At 49.8% G+C, this 25030-nt stretch overlaps 1 protein-coding gene across 5 annotated transcripts in view; it reads right to left on the bottom strand.

Annotated features, from left to right (window-relative positions):
• The window catches only part of RGS3 (regulator of G-protein signaling 3), a 167865-nt gene that overhangs the window by 136395 nt on the left and 6440 nt on the right, over positions 1 to 25030 (bottom strand). For 2 of the 5 annotated variants that reach the window (XM_019540558.1, XM_019540557.1), the window contains exon 2: positions 18646 to 18795. In XM_019540558.1, the coding sequence (XP_019396103.1) occupies positions 18646 to 18793 (148 nt within the window). In that variant the 5' untranslated portion in view covers positions 18794 to 18795. Of the gene's footprint in view, positions 1 to 9246; positions 9347 to 18645; positions 18799 to 25030 lie in introns of those variants that run through there. The other 3 variants (XM_019540555.1, XM_019540556.1, XM_019540559.1) reach the window with 2 other exon arrangements.

Below are 25030 nucleotides of genomic sequence, written 5' to 3'. Positions count from 1 at the left end.
TGTGGGGGAAACGGCACTTAACATTACACTTCCTGCTTCCCTAAGTCCCATACTGCAGCAAAGGACAGAGACCAGAATGCAGCTGTGTGCAGAAGTGACCCCAATGCCAAATGCAAGTTAACGCCATGGTAGCAGCAATGGAGCAACCACACAATGCTTACAGCAAACACACAGCCTTATACAGGTGCATGTCACTCCACTCTGGAGTAAAGTTATCCATCAGGAAATGGATAACTGTAGCGGTCCCCTGTCCACACCCTTTGTCAATGCATCCTGGAGCAGCTGTTTGCTCAGTACAACCCGACTCTTCCACTATTGCCTCTTAGTGGCCAGGTGCTATAAAAGCACCAGCTGCAAGCAGCTACAGTAGCTTGGAGTCATGTCTACAATGAAGCAGCAGCAAGTTCTGGCCAGGCTGCCCCTTAAGCAAGCAAAAATCAACACAACCACTCTGTGCAGGAAGAGCTCTGGGATCCTGGACTAAAAAAATCATGGGACATGTCACTTCCCCTCTCTACACTGTGACTTCACCATCTGATAAGCAGAAATAATAAAATTCTTCATCCTTGTAGAGTGCTTTGAGAGCTAGGGATGAGAAGCCTGATGTTATTAAAAGCTGACATTGGTCAGACACCACAATGTTTGGGAGTTACCATTCCTAAGAGCAGCCCCAGAAAGGATCCTTGAGTGGGTTTGATCCTCTGGGTGGATTCCCAAGGGCCACAGGAATCTCTAAACAGGTAGTTAAGCCAGCTGTAAGGTTCTTGACATTGCCAGGGTGAGAGCAGATGGGCTGGACAGACGATATTTGGCTTCGGGAACTTTTTAGTTACTTTTCCATAAGGTATCTCTGGAGATCCTCCAATATTTTGGAGAAATCTTCATTCCCATCTAGCTACACTTAGAGTATGAGGAAACTCTACCATAAAGCCCTGGGCTAGATCCAGGCCAAAAAACTAATTTTACTCAGTTCCTTAGAAGCCCTGAAAATATGATGTTGTTTTTGTTATTTACATTTATATCCTACTCTATCCAGAAAGGCTCAGAGCAGCTTACAGTAAGCAACAAACAAGCTCATTCCCCAAATGACTCCCCATTTTAATTGTTCTGTGTTGATCTGAAACATATTTTTTTAACATTTTTCATGAACCAAAAAAAAGTGGTGGGGGGAACAGGATGACGACCACTAACGTTTAACCAAATGTAACGTGTCAAAACAGACTCCCTCATTTCATTTTCAAGCTTAATTTTCCTTTAAATACAACTGAAGTCTATTCAAACCAACCATCCCTTTGCATCGAAGAGTTTTGTTCTGGAAGTGTTGAAATAAACCATGTTCAATTTTTTTTCAGAATTTATCTTAGGATCTTTTATTTTGATGAAAATTCATTAGTGAATTCAACACAAATTTGCAAAATGTTTCAGTCCGCCCAAATGTAATTTTTTTTCAGTAAAAATGGAACCACCAAAAATGTCACCCAGCTCTGGTTCTGACATATCACCTTATCTCAGTAGTTCTCAAACAGGGTGCCACAGCTGCATGGGGTGCTACTAAACCTTTTCAAGGGTACAGTAATGCCACCACTGTGGTCAGATGAAACTGCCCCAGATACTGTTTCCAAGAGGGTGAGCTCCTACTGCCTTAGCCACTTAAATCAGCCTTAAATCTGACTCCTACAGGCATCTAGTTAACCAAAGTGCTTGCTGCTTTGGTATTATAGCTTCTGCTTGGCTCTGATGTTGTGGGTGCAGGCGAGACAGGGAGAGAAGCACAGAGTCGGGGCGCAGACAGAAAGAATACTTGAACCATTCAAAAAATGTTACTGGTTAAGAACCAGTGCACAGAGAAAACACCAGATTTTATCCCAGCTAGTGTAAATCAGTGCAGCCCTACTGAAGTCAATGTTTATTTACTCCAGCTGAGAATTTGGCCTTTGGGGTTTAACATGCTACCAGAACAAGCCCAGCCTTTGGACCCCCACTTTAACCCTTTTCCTATCTTCAGATCTCTGAAACCGTGGGAACAATCTTGTTGTTCCACAATTAACATTTAACAATGGTTATGCTGTGAAAGCAAAAGGATCCCATCTAACCAAGCGTGACCAGGAGTCAGCCTGCTAATGAATGGGGCCCGCAAGGAGAAAAGAAGCTTTTGTGCAAGGATAACTTTGGGGGAGTGGGGAGAGGAAGAGCATGTGAGAGAATCAGACCCAGGAGTGGCTAAGGGGGATCTCATCTCCCTGAAAGAGCATGTGGCACTCCTGCATCCTGGGCTGTGCTGAAATAGAGCTCGAAGCAGATAACAAGGGTGCAGCAGGGGTGAGGGTTTTTAAAGTCATTTGCGGTTCATTTTCTGCCCACTAGCAACAGCCTGTAAAGGAGTACTCTGAGTAGGCAACGGTCAGAGGAGCAGAGCATGGTGTGCTGAGGCACCTAGTTGATTTGATTATGCTGCATGCAATTATACAACCACTATCTATCATTTTTGGTTTATCATAATAATGAAGCCCCTGTTTCACTAGGTGCAACACAAGTACTTAACAAACAGATAGGGGAAGGACAAAAGCAACGTAACAAAGGCACTGAACTTTAGGGAAAGTGTTAACCTCCCGCTGGTGCATTAGAGATTGATCCCAGTGGTCTCATCCAGTGTGAAAAGCCTTTTCTTCCTATAGGGAACAGGCTGTAATGCTATAATGATTTCTCAAAACAGATTTTTCCCAGCCTTGCTCTAGCCACTGGGATAAACTTTAGCTGTAAATGGATGCTTAGGAGACAACTGAAGCCCAGTTTGAGGACAGAGTCTCGAACTAGGGAGTGGGATTCCAAATGGCTTATGTGATCCTTTCAGTGGGATCCCCAGCCCTTACCAGCTTGGTACTGGTTTCAGCAACCCTAGGGGTTTGGAGCCGTGAAATGACCTCTGTTTCTGGGAGGAGTCTGAGAACCGGTGGTGCAACAGGCTGAGGAAAGGATTTGTTAAACAAACAAAACTGCAGCCACATGGAAATAGGGTTTCAGTGGAGGCATTAATATTTTCTCACACAGGCAGTCTGCTGCTCTTCCCACTAATCTCTACTGGAAGGTTCCTTGCACTGAATGCTGAAAACTCTTGTAAACTCTTCAAAAAAAAAAAAATCAAGGCACAAGGAGCCAGTTTTGTCAAATTTCCCCTGATTGACGGGATGCGTTCAAGGGCTGCATTTCCACCCACCTTCAAGTCCACAGAGCTAGAGGTCACTAAAAAGAAAAATGACTCTGTGCCGTTTTCCATGTTCCTTTTGCACAGAGCAATGAGGCTTTCTGCGCCCATCCCCAAAGTGTGAAGTTTTATTTGAAAAAGTGTGGTTCCTCATCTGTTTGTGTTTACAAAGGTGAGCCTTGTCTACCCTTCCAGCCCCAGTGGACAACCATGAAGCACTAGGCCTGTACCCACAGAGGCTTGCTCGCACTAGGAAAAAGCTAGGGGGACTTTTACAAGGAACATCTAACACAAGTAACATCCTAGCGGAGTAAGGAAAAGGGTAGCTGGATCTCAACAAGCAAGGAAGTGAGAGCTGATTACATGTTAGGGAGAATTATCAGTCTTCAGATTCTTTGAGATTTGATTTTTGCTCGTGTTTGTAGCTCCTGTTTAACACAAATGCCTAGGAGCTGTGAGGTCTGTAGGTAAAGAGTTGCATCCCGCTCCACATCCAAGACAATCAGACCAGGACTGCGGGAGCCTCCCTTCCACTTCTTGCACCTGCCAAGGAGCCCTCCAGCCCCAACAGGAAAGTCAGCCTCGTCACACCTGGTCCCTTTTTCCAGTCCATCTGTATCTATCCCAAAAGCACAAATTCTTCTAGGCCAACTTTAAACAGAAATCATTTGTAGCAGTGTCCCACCAGCATACTCTCATCTCAGCACCAAGCCAGCCACCACAGGTACCCTCATTCAAACACACTTGCATGTTGTTGAGAATAACAGTTTCATGATACCACTGAGTCAGTGCTTGATTCAGAGAAAACAGCTACCATCTCTACTAGTGTTGTGAATCACCTCTCAGGATTTCACTAAGTGTCACTAGTCTCAGGGTATTCCATGTTTGTAAAATGCCAGCTCCTGGAGTCAATGAAATTATGGGAGAATTTCAGTCTTCATTTACAAAAATGGAATTTTCTGGCCTTCAGGTTGCAGAGGAAAGCTTAACAGAGCCATCCAGATGCATCTCAAGGTTCAAAACCCAAAAGGCCCACAAACATGAGTAAAAAATCATTAACTATTCAATCTTGTGATTTTCAGGTAAGCTTCTGCTTTTTGGGTCTGACTCACAAAACTGGAGTTCTTGGGACTAACAGTTCCAGGTACGTCAACGGGGGCATCGCCACACCTTGCCATCCTGGACCGTGACCCTGGCCTCAAGATGGGGTGGGGAGGGAAGGGCAGCAGTGATTCGGGGTGACTGACTGTATTCCCTATGGAGGGGGACATCCCGGCAGACTTAGGCAAGTAGAGTTCCCTCTCTGCTTCCAGCTGATAAAGGCAGGAATTGCATGATTTTCTGCACTGAATTTTGACATTATTTTTTTAAACCTTTTAAATTGGACTGTGCTGCTGTGAAAAGAAAAAAGGTACAGCATCACTGAATCTCAGTATGGAGAATCTGCATTGCCTCAAGGAGAAAAAAGTCACCCCTCTATGTATAAAATAAGCAACAGCTGAGATTGTTAAGGCCCCAGGAGAAGTCAGACCAGTGTGGGGTTTCTCATGCACATATGCATACAGAAGCACATGCACACTTTCTTTTAATGCTTTCCTTGTATTCATCCTAAGCTCCCTTGGGAAGAGACTGCCGTTTCCCCACAGGTGCCTGCTGCTCTGCTCCACAACGCACCCAGGGAATGAGCAGCCAGGAATGCCTTTGGACATGCTACCCTCCAAATAGTAAAGCCTATTTGACACACATTGGGAACATGGACCGAACAGAGTCAGGAGGCTGTGGTGTTTCCAAGTAGATCCCACACCAAAGCTTGGTCCCCAGCACAGCAGACAGCCTGGGTACCCATTTGCCCTCATTTCCTCGTGGAATAGTTTGTTCAGCACCTTCTTTGGTTATGAGTATTTCTGCACCTATTCAAAACCAAAAAGATGGATCCAACATGGCAGCTGGGGGAACTGAGAGGGTCCAGAGGAGGCCACCCGCATGATCGGGGTCAGCAGGGCAGGCCCTACGAGGAAAGGCTAAGAGACCTGAACCTGTTCAGCCTCCACAAGAGAAGGCTGAGGGGGGGATCTGGTGACCATCTATAAACTTACCAAGGGGGACCACCAGGGAACGGGAGTGACCCTGTTCCCCCGAGCACTACCAGGAGTAGTTAGGAATAATGGCCATAAGTTGACTGAGAGTAGATTCAGGCTAGACAGTAGGAAGCACTACTTCACTGTCAGGACGACTAGGATCTGGAACCAACTTCCAAGGGAAGTGATGCTCACTCCTACCCTGGGGGTCTTCAAAAGAAGGCTAGATAATCACCTAGCCAGGGTTGTTTGACCCCAGTACTCTTTCCTGCCATGGCAGGGGGTTGGACTTGATGATCTGCTCAGGTCCCTTCCGACCCTAGAAACTATGAAACTGTAATGGCCTGCAGTCCTGACTGCATAGTGACACTCCAGCTAGGCATAGATATTACACATAAACCAATTTAAGTGATCAGAAACTGGTTTAAACTACCTGTAACAGAACATACATTCAGTGCACATAAACCAGTTTGAAAATGGCTGAAACCAGTTTGAAATAAACCTGCTTGAATGTAGTATCAGACTTAACTGATTTGGGTCAAACTGGTTTATGCAATGTCTGTCCCAGACCCCCTGCTGGTTTAAGATATACCAGACACCCCCAGCATCTCAGCATGCTCTCTGGGCTGGGTGGGGCTCTCTCCTCCACAGCAGGGCTGGCCCCACCCCTCTGCTCCTGGGTTGGAGCTCTGGCAGAGACTTGCAGACACAGCAGGGTCTGCTGGCTTCCCCATGCCCCCCTCCTCCCACCCCCTCACCACTCCGCTTAAGCGAGGAGCCCTTCTTCCTCTCTGCACAGACCATAGCCAGCATGTAGTATACGAACGAATGCTGTGTAGGGCTCCAGCAGAGACTGCAGACACAGCAGGGTCTGCCTGGCTTTCCCCTGCCCTACCCCACTTCGCTGCTCAAGCAGGAAATCTGCCCCACTCTCCCTCCCATCTCCCGCAGCACAGACCCAGCCCCATGAATCCTAGGCATGTGATATGCTAGCTAATGCTAAGAGGTGTCTGCATATGCGTCTCTCTCCAATTTCACTGGGGCAGGCAGACGAAACAGAGACTGCTTAGGGTGGTTTGGAGCTAATCAGTAGGTCAGCCAGTAAGCTGTTTAAGAAGTCTGAAGTTATGGAGAAAGGCCATTGTTTTGCTAATCGGGTGATAAAGACTGATATCACTATCAGCCTGCCACTAGTTTGCTTGCCTTTCAGTTTGCTGCAAGTAGCGTGATGAAGCAGGGAAGGAGACTGAAAAGCTCCGTATCATCAACAGATGCATGCACTGCACACACACCCCCTCCCTTGCTTCAGAGTGCTAGCCCAGGCCTGGGGGCTAGCAACACTCCCACCCCGTGAGCAGCCAGCCTGGAAAAGCCTAGGACCTGTAGGCAGACCTCTATAATGAGAGAGTCCTGCCACACGCCACTCAGCTCAGCTCCCTACAGAAGGGAAGGGAGAGCTGCTCTAGCGCCCCCCAGCTTCTAGCCTAAGCCACTGCAGCCATGTGCCTGAATTTCCTCAGTCCAAAGAGAATGTCTGTCCAGTTTCAAACCAGTTCAGCCTAACCAGATTTAACTAACCTGCAAAGACTGAATCAATTCAGGCTCAGGCTTTTTGAATGTCTGTCCTTAGCCTCTGTGCAGTGCTGGGCTGACATCAGAGCACAAAAGAAGAGAAGGTGATTGGTGCCAAGCCCAAGCAAGATGGAGGGCTGGTTGGAGACAGAGGGAAACATCACTGCTGTTTTGTGCATTTATTTCTGGTGGATGCTGGGAACCAGGCAGAGGCCATTAAGCAACACCCAGGTACCAAGAACTACCAACTGCTACCAGCTAGGAGCTCCACAAGTCATGGGCCACATCATGGCAGATTCCTCCCTCACTGACACACAGCCCTGCTTGCATTTGTACTACTGGCATCTCAAGGCCCCTTAGCAAATCAATACTGTGGAGGAGCACCTGGTCCAGCCAGTGGATCCCTTGGACATGAGGGTCAGTAGTAATAAAGGGGGAAACCAGTGTGCTAGGGTTTACAGCCAATACTTGTCTAAAAGGGTCTTTAATTCCAACCCTAGCTGTGGTTTAACCACATCTTCAGTAAGCAGGGGCATCTACACGTGCTCCAGGGATGAAGGTACACTTTAATTAGAGCAGCTCTTGAGAGCTGCTCCAATTAAAGCGCCCACAGCATCTTGTATATTCAGTGTCCTGCACTTCAAAATTTTGGTGGAGGCACTTTAACTAAATGTCGTTCTAGCATGGGGACACTGAATACATTAAACGCCTTAGCTCCTGGAGTGCACACTCCAGCAAACTTGATTAATCGAGTCTGCTCCAACACAATGTAATTACAGCACATTGGAGCAGGCATCCTGCACATCTACAGGCACCCCAGAAGCCTCCTTACGCAGAACAGACCCCAGCCAGACCAGCTGAAACAGCAATATAGCATCTGTGCTGGGTACAGGATCGGGACTTGCAGTGGTACTTGAATCAACAGCCTTTCAGCTCTATTCCAGATGTAAGCAAACATGAGAGAACCACTGAAACTAGCCACATTGACCATCACTATCCTTAACTCACTAGATCACAGCCCAACCTCTCACCTGCATGCAGGGTTTGTCTATATTCTCCTCTTGGATTAATGTTCTCCTCGCCTACAGGTCGTGTAAAGTTTATGGTCCTTTTAAGAAAGCTCTTCTTTCAAAGAGCAACCTAATATCCCCAGCCAAACAGATGCTTCCTTAAGCAGGGGTTGCAGTGAAGAGCACAGATTGGTATGGAAGGGTAAAAATAATTCCAGCCCTACAGATCTCTGCAGCCAGCAATTCCTGAGCTAAGATGAACCCAAGCAGAAGCCCAGCTAAAAGGAATCCATGCATTTTACAGCTTGGAAATACAAAACGGAGGAGCCCAAACAAGCAATGGAGCCTCAGGCAGCATTCTCCACTTGCAGCACATTCAGCCTCTCAGTGACTACCTGCAGCGTACAGCTGCTGACCCTGCTCAGCCATATACAGAGACAACAGAAAGAGGTGCATTACAACCCCCAGATTACAAACTATATGGGAAGCTAACACCCTATCTTCAACCTTTCAAGGTCTTTAGACCCAGACCAGGAGGGAGGGGAGCACGTGTCTGCATGGAGACCCCCTAACCCCAGATCCTGAAATTACAGAGTTTCTAGCACAAAGGACACCATGATGGCAAAGAAGTACATGTACTAGTGGGATGCGCACCTGAGCCCACTTGGGATGCGCACCTGAGCCTCCAGCACAGCTCTGGCAGTTCCTGGCTCTGGAAATGACCAGCCACATGCTGGGGAGCCTCCAAACCTGCAGAAACAAGGCTTGGTCCACATCAGAGCCTTCTTTCAAAAGAGGCAAAGAGGGAGCAAAGTGAGCAGAAGAGAGGGCCTTGGCTAGTGTTTCCTCAGCTTTGTCCCTACCTTGAGACCTCCGCCATTCCCAGAGCGTGACAAGAGTCCCCCAGCAAGGCAGGCAGGAGAAGTACCCCACAGTCTACAACGCCAGGGCCCTGCACCCCAAACTCATCAGGGAAAATCAAAAGTGACCCCCAACTACAACTAGTCTTACTGAGACCCCAGCCTCACTGCGGTCCCTGCACCGGGGAATCCTCAGCCTGGCTGAGTCAACAATCCAGTGATTGGTCTCCAGCCCAGCGAGGCAGAAATAAAAGGGTCGCCACTTTACAGAAGCAGCTCAGCCTGAGCAGCTTGTTGCGGGAAAGGCTTTAAATCTAACTCCTAGAAGCTGCCTTGGATTCGAAGGGGCTGCCATGGCGTTGGCTGAGAATTGCTACAGCCCAACACATCGCTCTGCAAAACAGCCACCTGGCTGCACTCCTAGGAGCCCGGCGTGCCCCCAGCCTGCTCACACCGATCTGTCCCTCCATGCCAATGCCACCACTCGTGGCCCAGCTGCTGCCCCCACTAGACTCGCCACTTACCAAATGTTGTGAGGTAAAAGGAGGAATCCAGGTGGGCAGCCTGTCTAGCGCACAGCGAGACTCTGTGGACAGTGCTGCGCTCCATGGCTGCCTCTGCCTCTCTAATTAGCCTGTAATTGGAGTCCTCGGTGTCGCTTTCCAGTAGCCTCAGCTGCTGTTTAACATGGGGAGGGCTGCAGGCGACAGGGGCCTTCACAGGGAGCCTTGCCTCTAACCGCCATGTATTTGAATAGTACAAAGGGCTCTGGACTCCCATTGGCCCAGGCGGATTTGAATAGCAAACTGTACCTGATTGAACAAACAGGGCTTCAGCCACACGCTGCAACACATGCACGTGCAGAAGTACGCACACACACAGTAACGTATACACCTGCACATGTACACACACGCACACAGATACCAACACACACTGACATGCCGAAAGACACACAGGCTAACGTGCACAAAGACACTCGCACAATTACACAGCGAGACAAGTGTACACAATGATACACTCACCCACACCACACATGCGCTGATACATATATGTGCCTACTGACATACACAAATATACACACCGCATACATTTACTGATCCAGAAACAGATACATTTGCATACCCAGATGCACACACTCCCATTGATACACATGCTGATACATACACACTGACATAGTCACAAGCAGTACCACTGGCTTTTCCCAGCTCCAAAGCAGGTGCCACCTCCTGCTCCCCACTCTCAGTGACGTGCAACTCCTCCGCTGTGCAGGAAGTTACCCAGATCTCCCTAATGGTAGCAGAGCAGTTCGCCTCAGGCTCTCCCATTTTCTACACAGAGCATTGCTCTGGGCACTCTTCCCAGACTGCTGCCCAGATCTGTCATGCCTTTAAGGCCAAGGGCTGTTTAGCTGGTAGCTGTGCAATCACTTTCTTCCCATTAAGACAGTCTGGAAACAGTAAAAGTAGAGCAATTTGGCAACATTTCTTTTTCTCTGCCTATTCAGGGCCATACCATGTCAGTACCCAGGACTACTGAAGCAAGTAGGTTTTCCTTGGAGATGTTCAGAGCAAGGAGTTCCAAAACTTTCACACCTAAGCACACTCCGACAGCAAGATTTTAAACTCACCTTCTGCAGCCATTCACACAAGAAACCAGAGACTCACCCAATCTGGGAACAAAACCAGAAGCATGCAATTTATGGCCAATCCCACCTTGGCAACACAGTGGAGTAGCATTTGTAATGAGTACCGGTGTAATAGCAGATGGAACGAGGATGCAGTCTTCTGCAATGCCTGTTAATTCAGACTACAACTCCAGAAAACTCTCAGGGGGCTGCAGTGCAGGGGAAGAAAGAAAGGTGTGCGCAGTAGTAGTGAGAAGAAGAGGACAGTGCTTGCACCCCCTGCCTGTGGTCCTACATAGAAGGAGTGCACAGTGGAGCTTGGGATCCCACTGGCTTGGTCAGCTAAGATTGTGTGGACTGAAAGAGCTGGACTCCAACTGGGGGGAAGAGAGGATGCCTATAGACTGCTGTTGTTTGAGCACCCAGGGACTAAAGGCTTGATTGTGGGACACTTCCAGAGGTGTAGGGGAAATTAAGGTACTGAGTGTATATTGCCACCACTGTTGACATTCCTTTGCCTTTTACTTGTTCCCTCCCTTAGGCCCATTGGCTTGTGACCCTAACCCCTATAATTTTCTATATAAAAAGTGGGAATTCCCCCCATTTCTTGTGCCACTTTCTGCAGCTGTGAGGTTAGCACACATTTACCTTATTAGAGCATCTCAAGCAGGGAACCTCTGTGAAAATCACCCCCTGTTGATGGATAGTCTGCAAACATGGAGCGGCTGGCTGGGTAAAGCAATATCTGCTCCACTCTTGTGGGGCGTCAGGCACCACAAGGCAAGGTGAGCCCAGATGTCTTTGTCAGAAACCACCCATGAGCAAAAGGGACCTTTCGCTAAGTCCCAGGCAGCCTTGGGACAGGCCTGCCCACATACTCCTTCATGGTGGAGGTCACATTCAGCTCACGGGCAAGGAGCACTCTCACAGTGGAGGTGCTGTGTATGCGTCTACGCTGCAACATGTGAACACAGCCTCTGCTACATACTCATCTGTTAGAGCTGTGTAGCATGTGCGGTCAAGTAGACATGCTACGTGCACCAGCACAACTGCATCCAAAGTGCCAATGTACACATGCTGCAGTAGAATGGGGATAGCTACATAGGTCCCAGTGAACAGGGCAGCAGGAGATGCTGCCCCTAGTCTTCATCTCTAGACCAGGAAGAGTCAAACCCAAGCTGCTCAGCAGACCCCTGAGGAGCAACCAAACTCATAGAGCTGCAGAGCCAGATGCAGAATGGCATCTCCCAGGGCAGGCCTGAGCAGGCATGGCTCATTCTGTGAGAAGAGCTTAGGAAAATGCCATCCCTTCCTCACCCACTCCAACCCTGGGATAAAAAGAGAAGAAAGTGCTACACACACAGCTGCCTGGGGCAAGGAGAAGAATCTTGACCAAAGGTCTTTTAGGCACAGCAGGGCCCCAGGTCTCTCCCAATGGCAGGCTGCAACTCTTTGCTTCCAAGGGACCATCTATCAGGAAGGACATCTGTACTTCAGAGTCTTTTGTCCTGGCCTTGGGCCCCAGAGCCCTCAGATTATTCAGTCGCCCACACAGTTCCTCATTGCAAGCCACAGAGGCCATTTTCCAGGGCTTGTGACCCTAACCCCTATGATTTTCTATATTAAAAGTGGGAACTCCCCCCATTCCCCCCCCACACACACACACACACACACATCTTTCTAGGCCATTTTTCACTGAATCTATCTAGCAATGCCATCAAAGATCTAAAACAGAGGGGCCAAACTCATATGGCCCCAGGTCCTGAATAAGTAGTGTGGGGCTGGTGCATAGTTGGGCCCACCAACCCCCTCCCCTTCCAGATCCCAAACCGGCCAGAGTAGGTGCTGTGCTGCATGCAGTGCCCACTCCAGCCAGGCTGCACTATATGTGATGCCTGTTCTGGGAACTGCACTGCACGTGGCACCCACTGCAGCCATCCAGGACCTATGCTACAGATGAAACTTGCAGGCACCATGTGCAACACGGGTCCCAGACTGGCTTAAGCAGGCACTGCATGCAGTGCAGTCCCATAGCTGCCAGGGAAGGTGCTGGGTACAGTGCACATCGCAGAGCAGGCACCATGTTTGGCACAACCCAGCTAGGGCAGGCACCACATGTGGTACTTCCAGGATCTACACTACGTGTCCCTGGCCGGATTGCGGTGCCCATTCCAGCCACTCCAGGATCCTTGTGGCACAGTCCCAGGCCCTGCCCTGCCCCATGCATCATGCCCCATGTGGGTCTGCTCAGACCCAGGGGCAGCACCAGGGCCAGATGGCAGGGCTCAATGGGCCGGATCCAGCCTGTGGACTATGCATGCGAAACCCCTGATATAAAACAGCCAATCTGTATAAACGAGCATCAACTTGGCCTGCAACATACACCCACTGCTGGTTTACTACAGGAGACTGATTTGTCAAGAAGTCACTACACCCAAAACACTTGTGCTGTTATCCATCCAGGATTTCTCCTTTATTGGCATGTGGCTGGTTTTTAAAGATGTTAAAACAACTAAATGCACAGCTTTCAATGAGAAGGAGTTAAAGGGATTGATTTCAGTGTGAATTTGATGCCTATACATACCTTCAAAATTCAGGCCCCCAAACCCTGTAGCCAGAAGCTTCAAAGGAAAAGGACTGCCTGCTCCCATCTGTTGATGAGCAAAGGGAAGAGCTGGGCATCCAGCTGGCCATCTGCATCATTTACCCAGAACTCCAGGAGGGAACATGCCGCTTGAGGGTCTGAGGCAGAGAAATGACCTGCAGAGAGCTTCACTTTCTACCCAGAATTCTGCCCTCCAAAGATACAGACTGTGCATTGGCCAGCTTGATGGCACTGAAAGGAGAAAAGGTCATCCCTGATGAGAAAAAGTGTTTCTGTACAATCACTCAACACTGCAGCATTCAGGATGCTGCTCAAAAGTTCTCTTTGTAGTGCCGGTTCCTTTTTTCTTTTTTTTTTCTGAAGATCCCTTGTTGCTGGGATTGTAAAGATGGAAACTGCAATAGGAGCCAACAAGACAGGGTCTAACATGTGGCAGGTTGATAACTGAACCCACAGAAGACAACAGCTGACCCAAGCCTGCCCTGGTGCCCTTTGCACTCTAGGACTGCGTTACTCTCCAGCACCAAACTGCAAGTGGGAAGTAGTGTCTGGGACAGGAGAAAACGTGTAGTAAAGAGATGTTTGGATGGCCACATTGGTGGGTGAGGAACATAGCTAACAGCCAACCGTTAAAATACCAGGATTATGGACCATTCACATAGACAGGCCAGTGCTATGTTCTCCCAAACTTGAAGCCGGTTTTCTTTTCCCCTGAAGTTTTTCTTGCTCCGTGTTCACCTAAGCAGGCACTCTGGAAAGTACCCAGAAATCCTGGGCAAGGGTTCGAAAGGATTCTCAGCTATTTGGATCCAGCCTGCAATTCTGCCATTAACCAGCTGGCAAAGAGTTACAGGGATGGCAGCATACACTGCCTTCAACCTCGTGGAGGGGGAGGGATTGGAGGAAAGCTGGCCAGCTGCAGTATGAACTGTGATGCACAGTATTTCCTTGTTACAAAGCCTAGTGCCTGCAAGCACAGCCAGCACCCTCTGCTATGGAGCAGCATGCCTGCTGCCACTTCTCACTCATTCCCAGGGCTGTCCCTGGGGGAGAGGGCAAATTGGGGCAACTGCCCTGAGCCCCATGCTTTGGGGGGCCCCATGCACAGTGCCATACAGGCCCCGCTGTGGCTGCCACATGCTGTCACTGCCGAGGGCTACCTGCTCTAGCCACTCACCCCCGCCTCCTCCCCCAGGGCCCCGCACAGTCTAATTACACCCCGGGCCCCGCACACCCCTAGGGACGGCTCCGCTCATTCCTTAAAGTTAGCCCACAGCTGATGTTTTCTTTTCTGTCAGCTTCCAGGCTATGCATTTCAACCACTATTGCAGGGCCCATTGATACCAGTTTTACCAGCAACAGCTCAAACAACTTCCTGCCATAAACCAGGCCCCAGGCCAGGAGGAGAAAAAGGCTTTTTTAAAATCTTTAGCTGCTCTTTTTATTCCAGTGCGGTGGCCTAGTCTGCACTAGAGGTGATTTTCCTGTTATCACAAGTCAGTGTCCTACATGCAGTAACACCTGGAGACAGCTGGTTCAAACTCTGGTGCACTAACCACACAACATGTCCCCTGAGTCTGCACAGAGAAGGAGGGTTAGACCTTGTGTCCAGGGGACATTAATATTGCACTGTTTCTAGTGTTACTCAAATTACCCCAACCTGGCTCCTTATTTCTTCTAGGCTAAGTACAGATAGTCAAAAAGCCCAAGGCTGAATCAATTCAGTCTTTGCAAGTTAGTCTAAGCCGCAAAGACTGAACCAAAAAGGAAGTGAACAGACATTCACTTTTGGTTCCAGAAATACAGCCATGTGTCTGCAGTGGCCCAGGCCAGAAGCTGGGGGGTGCTAGAGCACACCTTTTTGCTCAGCTGGAGCAGACTGCTTGGGCCAAAGCTAGCTCGCCCACCCTCCAAGGGGAGTTTTGATAGGGAGGTGCAAAGCATCCTGGCATGCTCAGGGACTGAGAGTCAGTTGAATGTGGACGGGATCTGGGACAGAAGCTGAATAAACCAATTTAACCTAAATCAGTTAAGTCTGATACTACATCCATCCAAGTTTATCTTATACTGGTTTCAGCCATTTTGAAAGTGGTTTATGTGCACTGAACTTCTGTTGTGTTGCAGATTCGAACCAGTTTCTGATCACTTATACCAGTTTGTGCATAATTTCTGTCCCTAGCCTCAATGGTTAGACAGCATGGAGAGGCTCAAGTCTGTTGCTGTTTCCAGAGCAGCAGGTTTAATCTTTTGGCTCAAGCAACAGCAGCTCATGCACTGACTGCACAGCCAGAGCTCTTCCCACAGCACAGCAATGATGCCTAGTGCAGACACTCCACATGTCAACATTAGATGAGAAGGCTCAGCACCATATCTGTTTGGGGATAATTTATTCAACTCCTTTTGCTGGAGCCTTTCAGAGGGTGTCACATTTTCCAGATTTTCTCTGCATCAAGAGGGCCAGAAATGTACTGTTCTCAGATGGACATTGGGAGTGCAGTGTAGTTCCCCAACTCCAGGAGCTGTGGTGCAAGAAACACCAAATACCATTGAGGTTCATAACTCTGGCATCATTTCCAGCAAAGCTGCAGCATTATTCCTATTCATGCAGCTCCTGGCCCTGTGTTGTTGCTAGTGAAGCCAGGTTCAGGGGAGCTGCCCAGACAGGGAAGGCCTCTCTCTTCTTCCTTGGCTAATTGGTCCCAAGGGGGTCAAGACCTCAGCCTGCACCCAGGCTTACTTATGCCCATGTCAGAGACAGGAGAGCAAGAGTTAAAAACATCCCTTTGGATCTGGTAGTTTCATGCCCTGGTATACATGATGCCAAGGGAACAAGGCAGGGAGAGCAGGCCACAGGATGCTGATCAGTCCTGCTTGCCCCATCTGCCAACTGATGCCCCCCTTTGTGGGTAGTAAGTTGTACATCTCTCCTGGGCTCCTCTTGAGAGCCTTGGTACCAGTTAAATCAGAAAACATTACCAAGAACTCCCTCTGCAAGTACTCCGAGCTGCCTCCCTTCAGCATCCAATATGCCCAGCTCACAAGGTTAGCACGGCAGGCCTTGCTGTTGCAAGCAGTGCCTGCTCTCCCATTTACCAGCCACAGGATGTCCGTTTCACTGTGCCAACCTGACTCCCCAGTGGACGTCCCAACTGACCTGGTGATTTCACCTCCAGTTCTAAGGAGCTGTTCAGTCTTGAAGTAGCATAACCAGGGGTGGGTGAATGGTGCATTTAGCCCTGGGAACCAATTTAGAGGGAGTGCCAGAATGATCCACTTCCTCGCACCACCTGGGAGCACACCCCATAGCAGTTGCAGTTTTTGCACAGTGGGCACAGCACCCCCCACCGGTACACTGAGTGCCAGAAATGCTAATTATGCCTCTACCGTCATACATGCCTTACATTTGACCCAAGGGGGGCTTGTCTTCCAGTGCTGGGTGACACCTGACGGAGAACATTGCTCTTCTGAAGCAGGAGGAAAGGCACAACCACAAGATGACTAACGCAGCCCACCCAGGAGACTTGTGTTTGCTCCTCGTTCAGCTAGCCACTTCCTCTCAAGTGCAAACACCACTCAGTCATTGTTAATGTGTGAATGCTGTTAATGTGTGAACTAGATCAGGCTGGGGTGTCAACAGCTAACAGCCAACTCCCCTAAGACAAGGATGGACACTGTGTGCGTCATAAGCTCTCACCCAAGACAAATGTCACTCACTTTTCCAGCAGGGTAAATGCAAGTCCCTTCCCTTTCAGAGAATTCAAAGCACAAATTGATAGGAAGCAAGTGTGATGCTGCACAATCGAGGCTCCAAGAGTTGCTCTCCATAGGGCAGAGAGCCTGCTGGCATCTTTACAGCAGCAGAAATTTAGACCTATGCACCAATGACAGACTCCAGACCTCACCCATGACCATCCTGGCAGGAACCCTGCCCAGGTGACCTCTGCTGACAGAGGCCCTAAAGTGCTACTGTAAAACCAACCAGAGTCACCCTAACTAGTTCCCCAGGTCCCTCCAGTTAGGTCCTGAGAGAATATTAGTTCCTCCCAAGGGAGGGAGTGCCACCACAGTCATCTACTCAGAAACTTGGGAGCATCACTATATAGCTATATACCCGGTGGAGGGAGCCTGGGGGCATCGCTACAGCCATCAGCCAGGAGAGGAGACTTAGGACCAGAGCTGCAGCCATCAGCAAAGGAAGGTCTTGTGCTCCTTCTAGAGCTGACCCCAACACTCAGGTCCTGCCTTCAGGTCCTTTGGCCCCTGGTGTCAGTGGTGTTCAGGGCAGGGTTAGCAAGGGGGCACCTGAGGACCCTGTCAGAGGCTGCTGCAGAGTGAGAGCAGAGTCCCGAGTCTAAGAGCATGCCTGCATTAGTGCGACTGTCCTGTGACAGTGCACTTGTGGCAGCTTTACTTAGGCAGGAGGGGCAGCACGAGCAGTGAAGATGCAGCAGCCCAATCTTTAGTATGTGCTGGGACCTACCTGTGTGTGAACCTCCAAGGACCATGGGCATGTGCTGGCCGCTAGAGATTGCGGCAAAACCACCACTCCTTCACCGGTACTGTTGCCCCCCGAGGCTAGATGTAGCTAGTACGGTCCCACTTTCCTTTCCTCTACAAAGGTGGCTGATGTGATTTTAATCTGAACCTGTTAGGAAGGTGGGGAGTAGGAACTGGCACTTTTCTGGGTCAGCAGGCAGCCTGGGCATCATCGCAGACAACCGGAGGCAAGGCAAGTACCAGTGCTGCAGGTGCTCCTTGTCCAGGCCACCGAGCACTGCAAGCCATACCCCACACCAGGAACGCCCACCCAGCTCTGAGCAAACTGCCACCAGGGCCCCCAAGCCCACCAGCCCCTCTTCACATCACATTAACCACAGCAGCTCTCCACTGACCCATGCAAGGCTGCACACTGGACCTGCTCAGCACACAGGCCCCTGTACCTAGCGCTCCTCTGCCACTGCACCAGGACTTTGTGGTTTCTCACATTGCTTCACAGCTCTGCTCATGTGATAGGATGTCACAACTGAAGCACAGGCAGGGTGCAAGGTGCAAAATAGCACTATGCTACTTGTGCATGATCTTCTCACCAGCCCCCTCGTGTTTCAAGAAGGCTGCGGTCCCAACAAAATACCACCCCAGGGAAGAGCAGGCTGAGAGCAAGATGAGTCCCCACTCATCATGGCTTGGGCCACAAGCCAATGCTTCCAAGCGCTTTCAAGCACATGAAAGGCAAAAGCTCCCTCTAGTGGGCACACAGGGACTCAGCTGCATGTAAGCATCCAAACAGGCCCTTGTTTCACCACAACAAACCAAATTAGTTTTTTGGCAACTTAGAAAGACCCTGTGGTAACCTCTGAACCTGATACGTAGGCCTAGCAAGTGGGGAGTGGACTGTATGGGTTTAGTTTAATAGGAGCGCTAGACAGCCACCTTAGCAAGCACGAGACGCACAGAGGCAATGTCAGAACTACTAGGCTTAATTACTTGGTTCCTGTGTATTGCACAGGACAGGCATCCAACTGCTGCGGAAGTATCAGCTGTGACCCCCTCTGGAGAGAGATACAGAATCCCCCCACAGCCAAGCGGTGCTCCGAACTCCTCTGTGCCCGTGCAGGCAGCCCCAGGCATGGCCTGCAGTGCCTTGCCCTAAGCCACCGATGTTCACCTCCTGGCTTGCACATCTGCCCCACCTACCTTTTCCTTTCACTCTCGCATGGCTGATCTTCCTCCGTCTCATCACATGCTGCCCTCTCTGCTTCCTCAGTGAGGATCGGACAGTAGAAATGGCAACACGAGGGGACAATTCATGCCCTGGCTCCACGCTGCAGAGACCCAGATCCATCCCTGCTGGAGAAAACACAGCATGGCTGAGAATGGCCTCATTCAGCTCATGGCACAGAAGGGGAGCTGGTACACTTTGGGGATAAGCAGCTCCAGCTTCACCACAACGCTCCTTTGTCGGTGCACTTTCAACGCTGGTCCGGAAACTCCCTGTACCTTCCATGGTAAATGAAGCACAGCTGCAACATAAACCCAGCCTAGTTCCAAGCTGGACACCAGAGCGGAAAGCTTTACCATCCACATTAGGAAGGGGAGTTTCACTAGGACCCCACGTTCATTCAGAGAGTCATAGAAAATGAGGGTTGGAAGGGACCTCAGGAGGTCATCTAGCCCAACCCTCTGCACAAAGCAGGACCATTCAGACCTGTCCTTTGACAACACAGAGGCAGACCAACACTGAGCACTTCCGAAAGGCCACCTTAAAACAGCAACCATTACTAGTGTTAGTCTGTCACACAGAGCATGCAGGACCAAGTGCCTTGCCTGGCACACAAGCAATGGCTCTATGGAAGGCCCCTTCAAAGGAGCTAGAGACGATACATTGGCATCCTGTGATGGATAAAGGCATTTATCCTTTATAACTCTGCCAGAAAGAGTTTCAAAGGCCGTTCTGTTTTGTAGTGGCTGGTTAGAAGTGTTTAATCTCCAACCACGAGCCTGTGAAATTAGCATGGTCAGTAAAAGCAACACCGCAGACTTCAAGCAAGTTGACTGACTGTCCTGCTTGCTTTCAATAGGTCTGTGGAGAAGCATGGGCTTTGTACATCTTGGGGCAGCTATACATGAGTGTGGAGGCTGCTCCACCACGCTGGAATTCCAGCACGTCGGAGCAGATTCGTTAATCGAGTCTGCTGGAGCGTGGCAGTTACTGTGCACCAGCACCAGCACCCTCCTGTGTCTCGTGTATCAGCATCCCCGCACTTAAAAATGCCAGTGGGGGCACTTGAAATACAGCTTGTTGAACAAGTTTTAATTCAAAAGCTCCTGCTACCATTTTTAAGATGCTGCAGAGCTTTAGATTGGCTCTCAGAGATGCTCTAATTAAAGCATTGCCCTCCCCCCCCCCCACACACACACACACACACGTAAAAGTGCCCTTGGTGCCCAGATTTAACTCCATATAACCTGCTTTCCTGTCCCTACTTGCTGGCCATAAGTATAATACAGCACCTGGGCAGGTTAAAAGCTACCGAGAAAGGAAACCGGACTACTAGAGAAGAAATCGAACCTTAACGGACCTCTTCTAAATGTCCCCTTTCTCCCACCCCAAACACATACAGATGTGTACGCACACACAAACTTGACAGTGACCCAGCGACAAAGATACTACACAAATATATCCTAACCCCAAATCCTGCAGACGATCTTACACTTCTTCACCCCACCATTAGCCTGTATGGGAGAGAAGTAGCAGAGAAGTTAAGATACAAAGCCCCCAGCTTACACATGATCCAGGAGTCACAAGAGAGTCTATTTTGGGTTTTCTTTTCTCATCTCTAGACAGTTACTCTGCTGCGTTCCACATTGCATTAGCCTGGAGTAACAACTACATTTAGAACAATATCCTAAAATGTCACTGGATGGAAAAACTCCTGGCTTAGCCCATCACAATGCTCTGTGACAGTGACAAGGACATCTGTGTAGCTCAGGGAGCACGTGCTTCTTATTTGTGCAGTTTAACCTTCAGTGACTGAAACCAGTGAACCAGTGTCAAGAAAAGGAGAGCAACAGTCAGGATCCCTTTGCACAAAGTTATTCCACCACAGCACAAAACCAACAACAAAAGGATACTACTTGAAATTAAAAGCTCTTGTACTGAGCAGTTTCCACAAGAGAGCAGGTCACTCTGCTCGCTATGTAGGTAGGCAAGATCCATTCAAAACACATCCCAACACATTCAGTTTAGTTGTAAGCAAGATTTTGTTCCCAGTATTTTCCTGATATTTAATGCCCTATGTCAGGGATGGCCAACCTGTGCCACACATGCCAGAAGTGGCATGGGCGGCCTCTGGGTGTGGCACATGGCAGACAGGGGAGAGGACAGGGACCACAGTGGTGGACAGGGCAAGGAACAGAAAGCAGAGTAGCCAGGGGAAGGGGATCAGAGTGGCACGAGCGGATAGGATAAGACAAAATTGTGGCACGTTTGGCAAAAAGGTTTTCCTCCCAAACTGTTTCTGGGCAACACAGATCTGCACATGCTCTCAGAGGTACCATCACAACACAGATGTTCCCATCTCACATATTGGCACAGTCCTAGGAAAAGCAGCCCTCCTTGGGGCAAAGCGATTTCTGGAAAACAACGCAGCAGGGTCTGTTATTCTTCATGGAGTCAGTTACCTTGAAGGCAGCTCAGGGATATCTGCGCAGTGCTTGAGACAGCTGCCTCTCCTGCCATTCTCCCCAGCAAAGATGGGCTCATCTCAGTCACACCCAATCTGATGAGGTGAACTTGGGTTCACAAAAGCTTATGCTCTATATGTATCTTATTTAATTAGTCTATAAAAGTGCATATCTACCCTGCCTTCTGACTGGCTTCACACGGCTAACTACCTCTCTCTACTTCTATCAGTCAGACATAGCAGATCCAAGTGGTGGCAAATACTGAGGGGTGTAAAACTAGAGGGTGATCTGAGGACATGTTTGCAAACAGCACTCACCCAGTATCTTGGGAACGGCGGGCAGGGCACCCAGTGCTGTGCTGCCAGAGATCCACCCCTCAAACGGATGTAGCAATATCAGCTAGCTCACAGGGCTGGACCCCCATTGCCAGCCTTGTTCAAAGAGGACTTTGGAAATAGAAAGCATTAATAGCTCAATAAATCCCAGAGAACTGAGGGGGTAATGCCGAGAGGGACAGCGCCAGGACAGGTATTCAAAGGCAAGTGGCCAGCAACCCAGCCAGGACCTGCTGGCACCCAAGGTTGCCAACCGGTCCAAACCCACACCCATCCCTCTCTGACCAAGGGGGTCAGCAACCAAGCAATGCTCCGTGGCAGCGGCCGGGAAGGGACACCTGCCATTTACTACAGCAGCCCATTCCTCAGGCCTCTGGCTACTTTCACTAGAACAGGGTTGGGCTCTCTCTCAGCCGAACCGTGGCTGCACTTACACAGGCTAACCCTAGAAATGGGTTTTCTGCTCGAAATGCTTGCTTGCATTTCAGCAAAAAGCAGCAGCAGAGGAGATGCCAAGTGACCAACCAAGGGAAAGGAGGACACTCCCAGTCATCTCATTTATAGAGTCCAAACGGACAGCTATTGTGCTGCAGCTTTAAATCATGGCCCCTGTGGGAGCGGGGAAGAGGAGACAAATAAAGACACTGACACTTTATTCTCCCAAGGCCTCAGAACAAAGAGCTGGGTTCTGTTCGGTCTGGACGCCCTCCCGCTGTGCTCAGCCTTCAACTTGGGAAGCTGCAGGAGCCTGTGGGGAGGAGCATGGAAAAGCATCCAGCAAAGACCTTCGGTTATTTTAATTGCTGCCAGTTATTTATAGCCTGCAAGTGCCCTGAGGAGCATTCAGTGATGTGGTCGGTGCTAAGAAAGGAAGCATCCAGTACTAAAACAGCCCCCGATCCTTTGAGTCGGGGGGGAGACACTCTGCACCCCCTCACAGGAAGGGCAGAAAACCCCAGCCTGGGGCAAAACAGCAGGGGATGGAGAGCCCCAGGAACAGCAAGGCAAGACTCAGTCAAGCAGACAGCCCAGGACCCCTGCACTGTTGGAGAGGCACTTTCCTGCTGGTGGAGAGCAACTGCCCCGTTCCCCAGCCAGGCGAAGCTGCTGCCCTCCCTCCCATGACAAATAACCACATCACCCTGCGAATCTAGAGCCAGCCGCCCCAACTGGGCACTGAACGAGCAAGAGCTGGCAGGAGAGAAGCGGCTGGCCACACTCCGGGGCTCTTGCAACTGCTCTGCTGTCTGTGGCATCGCACCAAGAATGAACATGGCCCGCTCTGTCTTGGGCGCCGCAGCAATTAAACTGGATGTCCTCCTGCTGTCTCCAGCTTGGAGACAGGAGCTCTGGGTGGAGTGGGGAGGGAGACCCTGACAAAGGCATTATTTATTCTTTAATTGCTGCTCATTTATTCAGAAAGCCAGCCGCCTTTGGAGAGCAGGCAGTAATTAAAATGCAGCAAGTAAACAATCAATGCTAACTAGTTTCCATGGGCAGAAACAGACCACAGGAGGACACCTGGGTTCTTCTTGCTTTTAAAGAAACACAATCAGTTTGTTTTTTTTTTTAAGTAGAACCTCTCATCCTTGCTGTTACATGGCTGCCAAGCAGCTCCAACTGCAAAAATGCCCACTTGCTTGGAGCAGGCTGGCCTTGTGTGCAGTCGGGCCACAGGCAGGTAATCCAGAAGCCTGCTTGGATGACAACCTGCTGCTAGTAGCTCCACCCAAGGACAATTCAGGCAAGAGGTTTCAGGCCACATGCAGCAGTTAGAGCAGGAGTGGGCAAAATGCAGCCTACGGGCCAGATGTGGCCCGCCAAGCCATTCTATCCGGCCTGCGGGGCCCCTAAAAAAATTTAGAAAATGAATATTTATCAGCTCCTGGCTGCCCGTCATGCGGCCCTCTATGGCTTGCAAAAACTCAGTAAGCACCCCTCCACCTGAAATAATTGCCCGCCCCTAAGCTAGAGTAACAACACGCAGGCTGAGTCTGAAAGAAACTTCCACAGGACAAGCAGGGAGATCTCAGAGGGTGATGATGGGCGAGTGCATATCATCCCCTCAGGATCATTCCTGCACAGTCCCTCAAGGCTCTGTCTGGTCACCTATCCTATTCAATGTGTATGAGGTCACTCAGTGAGATGATGGGGAGATTTGGAGTAAGGTGCCATCAGTATGCTAATGACACCCAGCTCCACCTCTCCTCTTCTTCTGACCCTGGCCCCAACCTCAGTCCTTTCCAGATCACAGAGGTGATGGTGGGGGCAGACCATAGGACTTGAGGGGGACCGGGACGTGCATCACTGATGGGGTTCGGTCTACCACCACTCAGATTTGCAGCCTTGGGGTGCTCCTGGATCTTCAGGTAGTAGCAGCAGCTAGGACCCTCTTCTCACCAACTCCATCTGGTGAGAAGGCTGTGACCCTTTCTTTCAGATTAGGATCTTGACACTGTCATCCATGCCCTAGAAAACAGTCTGGAAGCTGCAGCTGATGCAGAATGACCCAGACTGGCTGCCAGGAGCACACAACTCCAACCTTCCAGCATCTGCACTGGCTCCCAATGTTCTACAAGTTCTTCTGTTCTCTTACTATAGGCCACCCTGAGCCTTTGTTGGGAAGGGTGCTATACAAATTGCATAAGGGGCATTGGATCAAGAGATCTGCTGGGTCACTCAACCTGCAGGGTCACCATTTAACATTTTCCACAGCCAGCAACAAAAGTGTGCTTGAATCAAAGGGCACAGGCCTCCATAGCCAGGTCTATCAGAGCAGGGAACTAGGATGCTGCAGCAGGATGTGTTTCATAGATGGCGCTGCAGTACTGGCAAAGGTGAAGTCTGCATCTTGGCTCTGCTGAGTAGAAGGATCCCTACAAACCCTGAGGGTCTTTTGCACACTCAAACTGCATGTGGAAAAACCAGAAACCTGGAACCAGCCACCAGAAGCCCAAGATGTGAGGGGGAAATACTGCAGACCAGTGAAGGAGGGAATTCAACAACCGCACTCTGTTTCACATGCACAGGGCCCCTGTTCCCAGTACTGCACCTTTCATCTCCATCTCACCCACTCATGTCCAGCAAATAAAACAGGAAGGAGCCACCCATCACATGACCATTTGCATCTCTTTGTTGGCATGTGCTCCCTCCTGTTTGCTCATATCTGTATGCTGTCTTTTTGGATTTAAGTGGTAAGTTCTTTAGCACCATCTCCTTGTTCCATTCAGTGCTGAGCACAGTGAAATCCTGGACTGTGATGGGTGCACCTGGAGTGGGATCCCCATGGACAAGGCATGTCCAGAGCCGTTCTGTGAAGCAGCCGTTCTTCTTCTGCAACTTGTAGCTCAGTCAGCCTGCGTGGGCTGTCTCAGGGGCAGCACACCCTTCCCAAATTTTAGATTTCATAGACATTAGGGCTGGAAGGGACCTCGGGAGATCATCGAGTCCAGCCTCCCGCCCAAAGGGCAGAAAGTCAGCTGGGGTCATAGGATCCCAGCAAGATAAGCATCCAATTTGCTCTTGAAGGTGTTCAATGTAGGTGCTTGAACCACCTCTGA

Source organism: Crocodylus porosus, unplaced genomic scaffold, assembly GCF_001723895.1.
Source record: "Crocodylus porosus isolate Cpor-Errol unplaced genomic scaffold, CroPor_comp1, whole genome shotgun sequence".
Classification (NCBI taxonomy): Eukaryota; Metazoa; Chordata; order Crocodylia; family Crocodylidae; genus Crocodylus; species Crocodylus porosus.
The sequence above is the reverse complement of the archived record's forward strand: the minus strand, read 5'-3'. Positions and strand labels throughout refer to the sequence as shown.